General features: G+C 53.9%; 1 protein-coding gene across 1 annotated transcript; it reads left to right on the top strand.

The window, feature by feature from the left end:
* Positions 1-11093: 11093 nt before the first annotated feature.
* Positions 11094-13079, top strand: Nkx2-2 (NK2 homeobox 2). The gene is made up of 2 exons (XM_051145074.1): positions 11094-11454; positions 12441-13079. The coding sequence occupies exons 1-2, from the start codon at positions 11196-11198 to the stop codon at positions 13001-13003; spliced, it is 822 nt and encodes a 273-aa protein (XP_051001031.1). The 5' UTR covers positions 11094-11195; the 3' UTR covers positions 13004-13079.
* Positions 13080-13478: the final 399 nt, after the last annotated feature.

Here is a 13478-nt window from a genome sequence, read left to right as displayed (position 1 = left end):
ACAGTAACTAGAGATTTCTGGATACTCATGGTAAGGCCCAAGGGTGCTAACGTGGAGAGGCATTGTCCATGTTAGAGTTCAAGTGGGTTCTCCAGCTCCCTTGTGATCTGTTGAATGGAAAACACACATCACACACACACATTACATACACACATACACACACTCACACACATACACACATACATACACATTACACACACTCACACACACACACACTCACACACATACACACATACATACACATTACACACACACACATACACACACTCATACACATACATACACATCACACACACACATACACACTCGCACACATACATACACATTACACACACTCACACACACATACACATACACACACATACACTCACACACTCACACACACATACACATAATACACACATACATACACAATACACACACATACACACTCACACACACATACATACACATTACACACACACATACACACTCACACACATACATACACATTACACATACACACACATACACACACATACACTCACACACTCACACATACATACACATTACACACACATACACACACATACACACATATGCATACACACATACATACAGATTACACACACTCACACACACATACACACATATACATATACACATACGTTACACATACTCACACTCACACACAGACACACTCCTTCTTTCTTTCCCTCCCACCCCCTTTCAATAGCATCATTTTCCACCCTTAACAGCCACCAAAGGACAGTTATCCATGAAACACAATCCAGGGGTAACTTGTAATAGTGAAGTCAGATGCTTATGTTTTTCTCTGCAGTAGGGTAACATTTCTCATTCTTATTTTCTGTGTCCATAAGGAAGATGCCATTCAGGGAACCCCAGGTGTTTTGAAGATGAAAAGGAAGGTAGGAGGCCTGGCTCAGTGCTTATTAACCACAGAGAGAGCTGGGTTCACTTCAAGAAAGAATAAAATAATGGCCAGGAGAGACGATGATTCTTAATGAATTCACGTGAGGGAAGTGTGAGGTGACCAGTTTGAGGACATGCAGTCTGCAGACTGCCTTCTGAAGGAGGAAAGCCGGACAATTGTTTTCTATTATGGTCCTTGCCTGGGTTTCACATGCAGCAGCCAGCTGGGACGCTGGAATCCACGAGAGAGGAGTGGTCCCAGTTCCCTCTCCAGGTCAGCCTCTGCTTCCTAGGCCTCCTGTCCTGACTCCCAACCCAAACCAACCTCTTCCTCAGGGGCCAGGGACCCTTCACCCTTACTGCACCTACGTGAGAGAGCAAGCAAGCCCAGCTTTCAAATACCAGCTCCTGTGGGTCAGACCTAAGTGTCATGGACTTTCTGAAAAAAGAAAACAGCCTCCTCCGAGACTTGAGGGATGGCTAGGGGAACAAAAACACGGAAACAGAAGAGGGCGGGTAGTGTGAGATTAACTAATCATGGACAGGTGGTACCTTGGCACAAGTACCCTGCAATCACTTTCTTCCTGGGCTGCAGAGAGCTGAACACCTTTCCCAGGAAGGCTTACACCCCTCAATCTGCGCCGCGGAGTGCACTAGGGGAGGGGCCTGGAATAGAGAGCCAGAGGTCTGTGACCTCCTAGGAAGTGCTATCTCCCCGGGAGGGATCCTATCTAGTGTAAACGCGCTTTCACACATAAATAACGTGCCACATCTGGCCCTCTGGTTTTATGGCGTCTTAGCGACCAAGCAATTTATAGATGGCGATCTTGTTAAGCAGCAGCTAGGGCTCGCCAGGAGCTACACCGCGCCAGGCACTGATGGGCACAGAGAAGGGGTGAATGCGAGGAGACGTTATAGGCCCGGGTCTCCGGCTCTGAAGGACTGCACGAGAAATCCTACCTCGGACTGGGGGGCGGGGGAAGAGGGGCAGGGTGGAAGGTGGACGCCCCCTCCCTCCCAAACCGGCCATGTGGCAGCTGAAAGAGCCATCGAAGCCCAAGTGTGTTTGCGCTCATACCCAATTTATTACCGCTGAACATATGGCCAATATTTTGACTCACGTCAGTCGGGCTAGAAAAACAAACAGAGCGCTGCGCGGGGGAGCAGCCCCTCCGCTGAGGCTGCGGCGGCCGCGGGCCAGGAGCAGACGGGTGAGCGCGGCTGGAGCCCCAGCACAGAGCCGGGAGGAGGGCGCTCGCCTGCAGCGCCACAGCTCTCAAGTCCGGACACCCCAGCCTCCGGCTGGGAGTCATTGAGGACCGGGATCTGCAAGCTAGCCGAGGCGGACCACGCAGCTACGGCGCTCCAGGTGAGCCTCCTGCTCGCGCACGCTCTGCCTGCATGCTCCAGGGGAGCCGGGAGCGGCGGTCTAGGGGAGGCCGAGGCGACTAGGCGACAGAGGAGGCCCCGCGCCCCCTCCCATTGCCAGGACCGAATGTTTGTTCTTCCGGCGCTGACCCGCGCTGGGGTCTCTGCTACCGCCCGGGACGCAACCGTATCCCGCCTAGGGACCTCGCTATGCCTCAGGGACCAAGCCCCTGAACTACCCTACGACCCACTCGTTCTTCTCTGGACTCCCTACGTGGCTCTGTCCCAGAGTCACGTAGTCGGGAAGCAGCAGGTGGGCCGACCCAGACATCTTTAGTCCTCCCAGGACTTGGCTGGTCACCCGGCGGGAAAGAGGTTCTCCTAAAGAGACAGCCTCCCCTCCCCCCACCCCGGTTGCATCTGACATTGGGAAAAGTTTTACCTGCCACAGAAGCCAGGTGTTCCCACGGCCGCACCTGACAGCACGGGAGGCTGCCCTGGGAGGGTGGGGTAGCTGGGCCGGTGCGGAGGAACACGCCCCCCCCGCAGCTTCGTGGACAGGAGTGGCGCCCACTGCCACCCCCTCCCACGCCGAGCCCTGCAGACCCTCGGGCCCCGCCCGGGAGGCCCGCTATAGGGGGAAGGGCGCAGCGGGAGGGGGGTCCTCGGTAGGTGGAGGACTAGATAAAGGCGCGGGTTGAAACGCGGTGGTGCTGTTCCCGCAGCGCCAGGAGAAGGAGGCGGAGCAGGCGGTCCAGCGCCTTGTCAGCCTCCCCCCCCCCCACCCCCCGGGGCTCTTCGACTTTGCCGGCTGCGTTAAGGAAGGACGCGCCGCGACCCCCACCTTTGCGGGGTGAGTCTCTCCGTGTGTGCGCCGCTGATGACTCGTGACTGAGCTTGGTAAGCAGAGGCCAGAATCCCAAGGAATTTGGAGATGGCGCCTAACGAGAGAGGAGGGTTCCTTCTGGGGCGGAACTGGCACACGAGTGGGTCCGGGAGCCGTAAGGAGCTGGAGAATGAGTGGCGGGAATCGGAGTCGTGGACCCACAGGGCTGGGGGCTGAAGCTGTAGCCGGTGGTCGCTGAAGAAGCGACGAAAACCTGCTGTTTGAGACATTTTAGTGTGCCCTGGGCCTCGCCGGGCTCCGGACAGTTCTCAATCGTGACAGTAGAGATCGCCAGAGGATCAGAAATGAACCTTGGTGGGGCCTGTAAAAGTCAAGGTCTCTGCTGGGAGACCCCTCCACTGATCCTACCATGGCGCTCCCCCCTCCCCGCTTCCCAGGCACGCAGACTCACATACAGGCCTTCACTTTGATGGCTCTTAGGATGGAGAGGGAACGTTGCTTCCTGGGAAACGTCTGGTGCTCAGGTTGGAGGGTTAAAACACGGAGCCCCAGACGTCCCCTTTCTTTGCTCAGTGCGAGAAAGCCCCCGCGGATGCATGTGTCTCTCTCCCTGCACTTAGCTCCGACTGAGAGTGTGCCTTCCTCTCGCACGGGTGACTGCTTTGCCCATCAGCCTGCCTGGTCTAGCTTGAAGTGCTGAATACTAACGGGTTGTGAGAGGAGGCTTGGTTCCCAAAGTCTGTGGTAATGATTCTGTCACGTGTTGAGGAGTAAATTCAGATAAGGAAGTGCTTTCAGCTCCTTGCTTCCCTGAGAAACCCGAACCTCCCGCATTGGAATCGTCTTCATCAAGGGAAGGTCGGGTTCGGGGGGGGGGGGGGACACGTTCCTAGAAGGCAGCAGTGGTGACGTGTAATCTCATTGTACCATATTTAATCATTAGAGCTGTGCTAACGAATAAAGCAAAGGGGTTCGCCCGCGGGGACGTGTCGTTTGGTTTCCCAATAAGCGATGATAATGGAACAAGGCTCCTTTTGCCCGAAGGGGGCTTAAAGCTACGTTTTTTAAAAAAAATGTTGGAGGGAGGCCCGTTCCATTTTGTAGTTTGCCCGGAGCCACATTTCGTGTTCAATTTAACATCCATGAAAGTTAAACGGCTTTTCTCGCCTCTTAGTTTATTGGGTGCATTTTCAAAGATCTCATTAAAGTGCATTTATCAAAGTCCTAACATATACCCTCGGGGTCTTATGCCCACACAATGAGGCTGATTAATACAAGAAATCCCAATTTCTATGACAATTTACATCCTAGGGAAATACTTGCTCTTTGGTGGGGGCAGATAATTGGTAAAGCGTTGTATGTTTTTGCCTCTCTTAACTATCTTTCTCCCGCAGCCACTGTTTACCTGCTTGAGGACGCCAGGCTGTAGGGTCTCATGGCTAGTTCTCACCATTTTTCACTGGTTATCTACCACTCTGTGGGGGAAGGGAGCTGGACTTTCCTGCAATAAAATTGGAGCTCAGGTCCTGGCCTTGGAAAACTTACTGGCCCCACCTTCTTGATTACTTAGGGAACTCTATCTGGTTGGTACCCTTCATTCTTCCTTTCCTGGTGTTAAGAGTTGATGCCATGATTAAGAGAGAGAGAGAGAGAGAGAGAGAGAGAGAGAGAGAGAGAGAGAGAGAGAGAGAGAGAGAGAGAAATTCGCCTTAAGCTTGAAGCCAAAGTAGACTTTTCATACAGCTAACTCGACATTCTGGGCCCCTGCTCTATACACCTAGTGGGTTCTTTCCTGCTAGAATCTGGCCTCCCTGCACTGGTTCATCCACAAAGCTTCAAGCTCCAGGTGCCACAGATACCTAGTGACTCCCAAAGGTTTTCTTGCCCCAGGGGCAAAGGTGGAGGCCAACCAACTGAACCTACTACTCTATTTTCTGGGTTAAGAAAGGAGGTGGGTGGTATTCCTGAGCCACGGTGCCAGAATTTCTTTTATGTGGGATGGCAGAGCTGATACCCCAACCTCTTACAACCCCAGCTCTCTATAAACCTCCTTGGGGCCTGTTTTGGAGGGTGCCTTTGTTTTTTGTTTTGTTTTGTTTTGTTTTTAAAGAGGATCTTTATGACCACTCACAGGAATTAGAATGGGAGCCGTTTTCCATGTCCATCTATTTAGAGTGCAAACCAGTCTCTGCCTCCAGAGCAGAGATAAAATGAACCTTCCTCCTTCGACAAAACCTTTGTGTGGGCGCCGTTAAGCCTTGCTGGAGCAAGAAGGTGCGTTGCTTTGTTTCGGGAGTGAAAGAAAACAAACGCCGGCACCTTCCCACTAACCAGACAATAAACTAATCCACTTGAAGGTTGTTATCTGAGATGGGGTGTGCGGGGCCTGAGAGCGCAGCCACATACTCTACCAGCAAGGGAGTTTCTTTTCAGCCCCTTTTTCATTCCAAAAAGAAAGAAAGAAGATGAAAAATAATAAAAGAAATGAAGTCAAATCAGTGTGTCCAAATAAAGGGAGGAGACCTTGTATTTTGATAATTGAAAGTGCTTTGTGGGTGGAGAGGACGAAGATTGCCTGAGGATCAGAAGCTTTGGGCTCTTCCAGGCTAACCGCTCCCTTTGGATCCAGCGCCCAAGATTTCCACCCTCACCCGCCCGCCCCTAGGACTTCATCTATCTTCACTTCCCCTGGAGGACACACCTGCCCGAGCAAGCTTTCACCAGCTGAAAGGGAAACATGGGAACTCCAAAGTCCCAAAGAGCCCCTCTGAGCCCAGCCAAAGTGGGAGAGGAGAGATAGGATGCCCTGCAAGGATGGCAGCTTCATCCATAGAAGAATGCTCCTGCCGAGGTGCCAAAGCCTCCTCGGGGACTTCCCTAAACTACTTTCCTTCCTTAAGTTGTTTGCTCCAGTTTAGAACTCAGCCCCCCTCCACTGCCCAACAGGGGGTGCAAAACCACCAAGCGGAAATGAGAAAGCGCCCCCCCCCAAAAGCAGGTCGCCAGTGGGCGGCCCCTTGCTCCAGAGCTCTGAAAAAGGCATTCGTGTTTGAGCTACCTGGAAAGTAAACAGGTAAACACTGGTCGACTTAGAGGGCCACTTGTCCTGGAGTGGGGCCACTTAGCCTGAGTACATTCCCCTCCCCTCCTGGGCCTCCAGCGATTGTTAGGCTCCGTGGCCCTACACTCCAGCAGCCGACTGAGCCAGTCCTGGAGCTCAGCAACAGCAGCTGGATGGGCCACCTCGTGCCCCCAAACATCCCAAGGAAGGTTCTCCCTTAGCTTCCCTGGAGAGGGGGCCTTCCTCCAGTCGCCCCCCTGGTAACTCACCGAGACCCTCTTCGAAGGGTTGGAAGAATGAAAGGCTGAAGATAAAGACCAAGGAGCTGCCGGAGCGGGGATCCTACTGCCAGGTTGACCCCACGAGAAGTGTGAGCTATTCCACCAGAGAGCTGCCAAGTAGATCTCCCTCTAGCCCTGGGCATGCTGCTTCGTGTAGAACTTTAGGGCTCACTTCACCTCCCTCCCTAAGTTTGCAAGAGCAGAAGGCCCATTGGAGAGACTCTGGCCACCATACTGCTACAGCTGGACCCAAACACAAACTTGATGGCACTCAAAATGTTGTCTTCTCCTTGGCCTTAAGACAGAGTCTGGAAAGAGTTTACCAAAGAATTCTGCGTGGACAAGACTAACGCAGATCCTTGCGGAGTTGAAACCGGTGCCAGCATAGCAGGCACTCACATGCCCTAAATTGACAGAGTCAGTGTGGCAGGGACATTGATACCGGAGGCGGAAGGGGGACGAGACTGGCTCCCATCATCCCGCGGGATGAGTGGGATTTCGCCAGGAAGATCCAAAGGCCTAGCTGGGACTCTCTCTGGGAGGCCTTTTGGGTGTCCTTAGACTGCCACCGCTTGTTTAATTTGGTTAGAAGAAATGCCTATGGCTCTGACGCATCCATTCTTTCGACCCTAAACCCAGCCCTCGAAGTCTAGATAACGCTGGAGCTTGATCTAGGCAGAAGACTAGTCCCCAGCCTCCAGCTGCGCCCGTGCTGGCCTTCCCAAATTTTCAGGCTGCTCCTGGGGGACTTGCATTTTATGATCTTCTCCTAACAAGCCCAGTTTCTCCCCCTCAATTACGAGCGTCCCAGCGGGCTTTCTTCGCCTTTTCAGTTGCAAATGTTCACGCTTTGGAAGCAGAAGAGGAAACCCCAGGGGCCACGAAGGGTTGGCTTATGGTTACACCCGGGGTTCCCTAGGAAAGGACCAAAGGGGAGCATCGTGCTGGCATCAGGCAAGGCCTGAGCTACTCTGACCCCCCCTCGATTTGCTGCCTAGTGCCCCCCACCTTCAAAAACTGGTTGAAGGGGTGTGGACGGAGCTGGAGAAGAGCCAGTTGGCTTCCTGAGTCTGAAGGGAAAGGGTGAGCCATCAGGTAATCCAACAAGAGAGCTTGTGGACTGAGCTGCCTTAGGGTGATTCCCTTCCGACGAGACCCAAGAGTAGGGGACCAGGCAGGCACAGCCTCTGTGAACTTGAGCTGCCTCAGTGAACTGGAGCTGAAGGACGTCTGTCTCAAGGCACCCAAGCCAGCACTCCCTCCCCACCATTAATTCCCAGGATTCCCTTAGAAACACAAACAGTGCACTTTGCTCTGTGTGTGTGTGTGTGTGTGTGTGTGTGTGTGTGTGTACTGAGGGCCATCGTCTCTGATTACTTCCAACAAGAAAGGCCCACCATGGCTAGGGAAAGGAGAGCTAAGTTAGGAGCTGTAGGGTACAAGTGGCTCTAAGACCAAGGAAATGGACAGGCTCTGGGTGGCTCCCAGGAGGAACACCCACACCAAAGACTTAAAGGTTGCTCTGGGATGGGAGGCAAGAGATATTTTTGCTAAAAGACGACTTTAAATCCACTTCAAGAATTGACCTGGTCCAACCAAGCTGTACTCTGGCCCCATCTCTCACCTCCACCCCGGTTGAGGTTCCCCTAGTCCCCAAGGAAGTCCCCTCCTCTAAGCCAAGAAGTAAGAGGAAGAACAAAGAGGGGCTTTCTTCTTCTTCTTCTTCTTCTTCTTCTTCTTCTTCTTCTTCTTCTTCTTCTTCTTCCTGCAATGCTTGAGTTGAGAAACTATTTCTCCTCAGTATTTATTTAGCCACAGAGTAACAATAGTGTAGCAAACCCACCCTGCCCCTGGATCCAACTGCCCCCCCACACCACACACACACACACACACACACACACACACACACACACACACTCTTCTGGAAAGCTGACCCCCACCACCACCCTGCTGGGCAGCGAGCCCCAAAGAGGCAACAGGCACTAAAGCTGAGAAAGAAGCTGGAAAAATAGAAGGGTGGGGAGAGACACAGAAAGTAATAAGTTTGAGGAACACGTTTCAAACCAGATACTAATTCTTGCCGGGGGTGGGGGGGGTGGGGTGGGGTGTGTGAGGAGGAAGAAAGGAGAAAAGAAAAAGTAGGAGAAAGGGAATGGGGAACGTCGACATGAAGGGGTTTCCTTAATATTGTGGACGGATTCAGAAATGAATGAAGAGATAGTCCATTGAAAAGGGTTGAATGCCATGACAACTAGAGACAACCTTAGATTTATTCCAAACAGTTAGGACACATTGAAAGAGAGCGTCAATCATGTATTATTTCGCCACTGAAATAAATGCAAAAACCGGGCCTGGACAAAGGCTTCCAACGGGAGCGGGACATTTGTCTACATTTCCGTCATTGTCCGCAGCTTAGCAATCGGTTTGTATTTGTGTTTGCCCGGGTCCGACCACCCAGGACGCGCCGACGTGGGGCTCGCTCCAACCTGGGCCATTGTCACCCACGTCACATACTGGGGGCGAGGCTGCGAGAACTGCAGAAAGCGGCTGAGCAGCTCGGAGTGAGGCGCTGCCACAAGGCTCTAGAAACCCGGGGGTGGCGGGGGCGCCGCCGCGGCCCAAGCAGCTGTGCGCTTGGAGGACTCGGCGGCGGCGCAGGAGCGCTCCGCTTCGCCAGGACTGAGGCAACTCAAGCAAGGAGTTAGAGAGAAAAGACCCAAGCCTGGCCTTCTCTGGCCCTCTTCCCCCTCCCCCTCCTCGACCCCGAAGCTAAGCCCACACCTGAAGCTAAATGGGGCGGGCAAGCAGTAGGTAGCAAACTTCCTTCCCAGCCCCCAGCCCCCCCCCCATCTCTAACATTTAAATTGGATGAAGAATGTGTGAGTTATAGCATTTTCCTTTTCGGCTCAAAGTTCAGCCCCTAGGTTTTAAAGAGGTTGTCGAAAAGTTCACACTAACCTAATGCCAACTGGAGGTCTGGAAGATGCCCTTCCAGCGCACTACCCGAGGAGAGCAAAGCTGGAGAAACCAAAGGACTGGCACGGAAGAAGCAAGCTCAAGAGAAAACGCAGCAACACCCGCTAGCCCTTCTACCTCCTCTCGTGGCTTTCTGGGTCTTCACCCGGATCGGAAGCGCGCGCGCGCGCGCGCACACACACACACACACACGTACACATACAATCATGTCCCACCTCCCGCCGCTCCAACCTTTAGCTGAAGGTTGGATGGGTGGAAAGCCTGAGAGGCCAGGATAAGAAAAGGTAGCAAGGGACCAAAGCTCTTCCCTCCTTCCTTGGGAAATATGCTGAGGCCAGAGGCGCTGGGGCGCAGGTCGGAACCCAGCCTCTAACTGAGCGGCAGGCTCCCGCCCCTCCCTTCCCTGGACCGCCCGCAGAGGAGAAAGTGACCAGCTAGTCCCCTTCCTCCACAAGGAAATTGGGGGGTGGGGGTGGGGTGGGAATAAATGAGCCTTTAGCAAATAAAAGGCGGCCGGAGGGGGTTGAGTTCGTCCGTGGTAGCTCTGGTAGGTCCAAGCCTCTCCTGGGTTTCCAGCTCTTTTGCGGTTAACTAGAATCAATTACTTGACTTGTCATTTCTAGTGCTCACCCTTAAGCTTCAACCAAAATATTGACCTAGGAGGCTTACAGAAGTTGGGCTCTTGCCATTTGAACCGGATCTTGTTTAGGGAGCCACCAGCGACGGGAAGGAGAGATTTCAGCGGCTCAGCCTTTACCCCTCCCCCTTTTCCAAAGGCACCACAAATCGCTAATTTTCAGGCTAGCTGGGGAGGGGATGGGGGAGGGCTTGCGCACTGGGTGTGGGGAGGTAGAAACCTGTGAATATTAAAGAGGATTCTTTTTCCCCCTCTTCCTCCTCCTCCTTTCTGTTTTGCTTTCTTTCTCACCCCAGCCCACACACACACACACCCCTTAAGATGCAATTTGTTAAAACGGCCCTTTCAAGTGTGTGGACTCGCGAGCGACGCGGTAGTCCTTTGTATGTAAATACTAAGGGAGGGGGAAAAAAAGCTCTCCCCATCTTTGCAATTAATTGACACGTTACACCTCTCATCTTGCTCTAGAGAGCCGTTGGATGGGAGCGCAGAGCTCCCCAAAACCCACAATTTCACATCTGCAAATACTGTCTTCATCCACTTGACTCCCAAGACCCGCCCACACGTGGCCAACCTTTGCGTTTTTAATGTCTCTTCCCCCTTTTTTCACCCCTCTCTCGCTCCCTCGATCCCCTCCCTCCTTTCTTCCCTCCCTCTTTCTCCCCCTCCCCCCTCCCCAGGTTCGTGAGTGGAGCCCAGCCTTATATGGACTGATCGCTCGGGCAATGGCCCATTTTTTCCTCGCCACCAGCCGCCACCGTGCGCGGAGCGGCCGCGGGAGCCCGAGCTGACGGCACCTTGGCACCTCTCCTGGAGTTACAAACTGAGGCCGCCCGGCGCTGGGCGCGCAGGCCGCCAGTCACTGCCTACATTTCTGCGTGCTTTCCGAGAAGAGAGAGGCTCCGGGTGGGCTTTATTATTTTCCCTCTTCCCTTTTCCCACAGTGTCCTCCTCTCATTTTAAATAATAATTATCCCAATAATTAAAACCCATCCCCCACCCCTCCCCCAATCCTTCTCCTAACCCCCTCCCCCGCCCGCCGGGGCTGGGGAGCGCTACGAATTGACCAAGTGAAGCTACAACTTTGCGGTATAAATTGCGGGATCTGGAACCATGTCGCTGACCAACACAAAGACGGGGTTTTCAGTCAAGGACATCTTGGACCTTCCGGACACCAACGATGAGGAAGGCTCGGTGGCCGAAGGGCCGGAGGAGGAAAGCGAAGGGCCGGAGCACGCCAAGAGGGCCGGGCCGCTGGGGCAGGGTGCCCTGGACGCTGTGCAGAGCCTGCCCCTTAAGAGTCCTTTCTACGACAGCAGCGACAACCCCTACACTCGCTGGCTGGCCAGCACCGAAAGCCTCCAGTACTCCTGTAAGTAGCGAAACTTGGTCTCAACGGCTGTGGCAGCCTCCATTGCTGAGGAGGCAGTAGCCCCGGGTGAACGCTGGGATTCAGGGGAAGAAGCCATTTAATGCCCAAGTCCCCACCCCGGATGCCTGGATTCTGAAACAGTTGCTTAGCGTGCCCTTTTTCCTCCTTGCCAGTCATTCCTCCCCAGTTCCTGCAAAATAGTTGATGTCATATTTTTTCCACGTGAGAAATTAAAGCAGAGGAGGAGAGAGATGCTTTCTAAGGGCTGGTTAGAGATGTCAACCGAACTTAAGGCTCTGTCTGGCCTGAGTCCCCTGGACCCAGATGCCCCAGAGGAATTGGCTTTGCTCCCTGGAGCTAGCCAGCGCTTGGGGTCCAGCTAGCAGGAGAAAGTGGAGGACTCTTCGGGTTTAAATAGCTCATCCTTGTCCCTGAATGCTTGTAAGGAAACTGTGTGGTGCGCAAGGCTGTGTGTGTGTGTGTGTGTGTGTGTGTGTGTGTGTGTGTGTGTCTGTGTCTGTGTCTGTCTGTCTGTCTGTCTGTCCCAAAAAAGCCCGAAAGCAAAAGCGAAAGCCCCTAAACCTGCTTTACCCCGCCAAGCCCATCAATGCTGGAATTGTGAGGTTTTCCTTTTAAAAATCTGCCCACGTCTCTACAGAGAGGAAATGGTTTAAGGGGGCCGGAGCCCTTAACCCTCAATGACCGTCCACATCACACTCTACTCTGCATTAAATTCTCCTGAATAGTATGAACCCCTAGAAAGTTGAGCCTCAGAGACCCCTGCTACGCAGACTCTCCTCTGAACCCTAGCGGACCCTGATGGCTTCCTCCGGCTTGGAAGCCGATCGGGGATAACTGCAAAGGCAGTATAGGTCTGGGCAGTCCAGGGCCAAAGGCCCACGGAAGATTCCTGGGGCTCTGGGTGACCCAGGTGGCACTCAGCCTCCAGGCACCTGATACACTTCTCTCCCCCACCCCACCCCCAGTGCACGGGCTGGCGGCCAGCGCTCCCCCCCAAGATTCAAGCTCCAAGTCCCCAGAGCCCTCGGCTGACGAGTCACCGGACAATGACAAGGAGACCCCGGGCGGCGGGGGCGATGCAGGCAAGAAGCGGAAGCGCCGAGTGCTCTTCTCCAAAGCACAGACCTACGAGCTGGAGCGGCGCTTCAGGCAGCAGCGGTACCTGTCTGCGCCAGAGCGCGAGCACCTGGCGAGCCTCATCCGTCTCACGCCTACGCAGGTCAAGATCTGGTTCCAGAACCACCGTTACAAGATGAAGCGTGCCCGGGCCGAGAAAGGTATGGAGGTGACACCCCTGCCCTCGCCGCGCCGTGTGGCCGTGCCCGTCTTGGTCAGGGACGGCAAACCGTGCCATGCGCTCAAAGCCCAGGACCTGGCAGCCGCCACCTTCCAGGCAGGCATCCCCTTTTCCGCCTACAGCGCGCAGTCGCTGCAGCACATGCAGTACAACGCCCAGTACAGCTCGGCCAGCACCCCCCAGTACCCGACAGCACACCCCCTGGTCCAGGCCCAGCAGTGGACTTGGTGAGCGCCGCCCCTCCAAGACTTGAGGCCTTAGGCCCTGGCCCCACCCCAGCGGCGGCGGTGGGGAGGAGGACTCGATCCTTACCGCGGTTGTTATTATTATTATTATTATAATTATTATTATTATAGAGTCGGACGCTCGGCTCAGTTGAGGAAGCACCAGGAGGTTGCCTGTGCGTCCTCAGAGTGGCAGATTCCATCGACTCTGCCCCCATCGCTCTCTCCTTTGAACTTTTGGAGAGGGTAGAACTCTAAGCCGTGTTTACAGAATGTTTGCGCAGCTTCGCTTCTTTGCCTCTCCCTGAGGGGACCAAACCATCCCAACGTTAACGTTGTCACTTGAAAAGAGAAAGGACCAGCCCCCCCTACGCCCCCCCTCTGCTTTCGTGAATTTTGTAAAATGTTTGTGTGAGTAGCGATATTGTCAGCCTTCTAAAGCAAGTGGAGAACACTTTAAAATATAGAGGATTTCCTTTTTA

The sequence above is a fragment of the Acomys russatus genome, chromosome 4 (genome assembly GCF_903995435.1).
Source record: "Acomys russatus chromosome 4, mAcoRus1.1, whole genome shotgun sequence".
Classification (NCBI taxonomy): domain Eukaryota; kingdom Metazoa; phylum Chordata; class Mammalia; order Rodentia; family Muridae; genus Acomys; species Acomys russatus.
The sequence above is the reverse complement of the archived record's forward strand: the minus strand, read 5'-3'. Positions and strand labels throughout refer to the sequence as shown.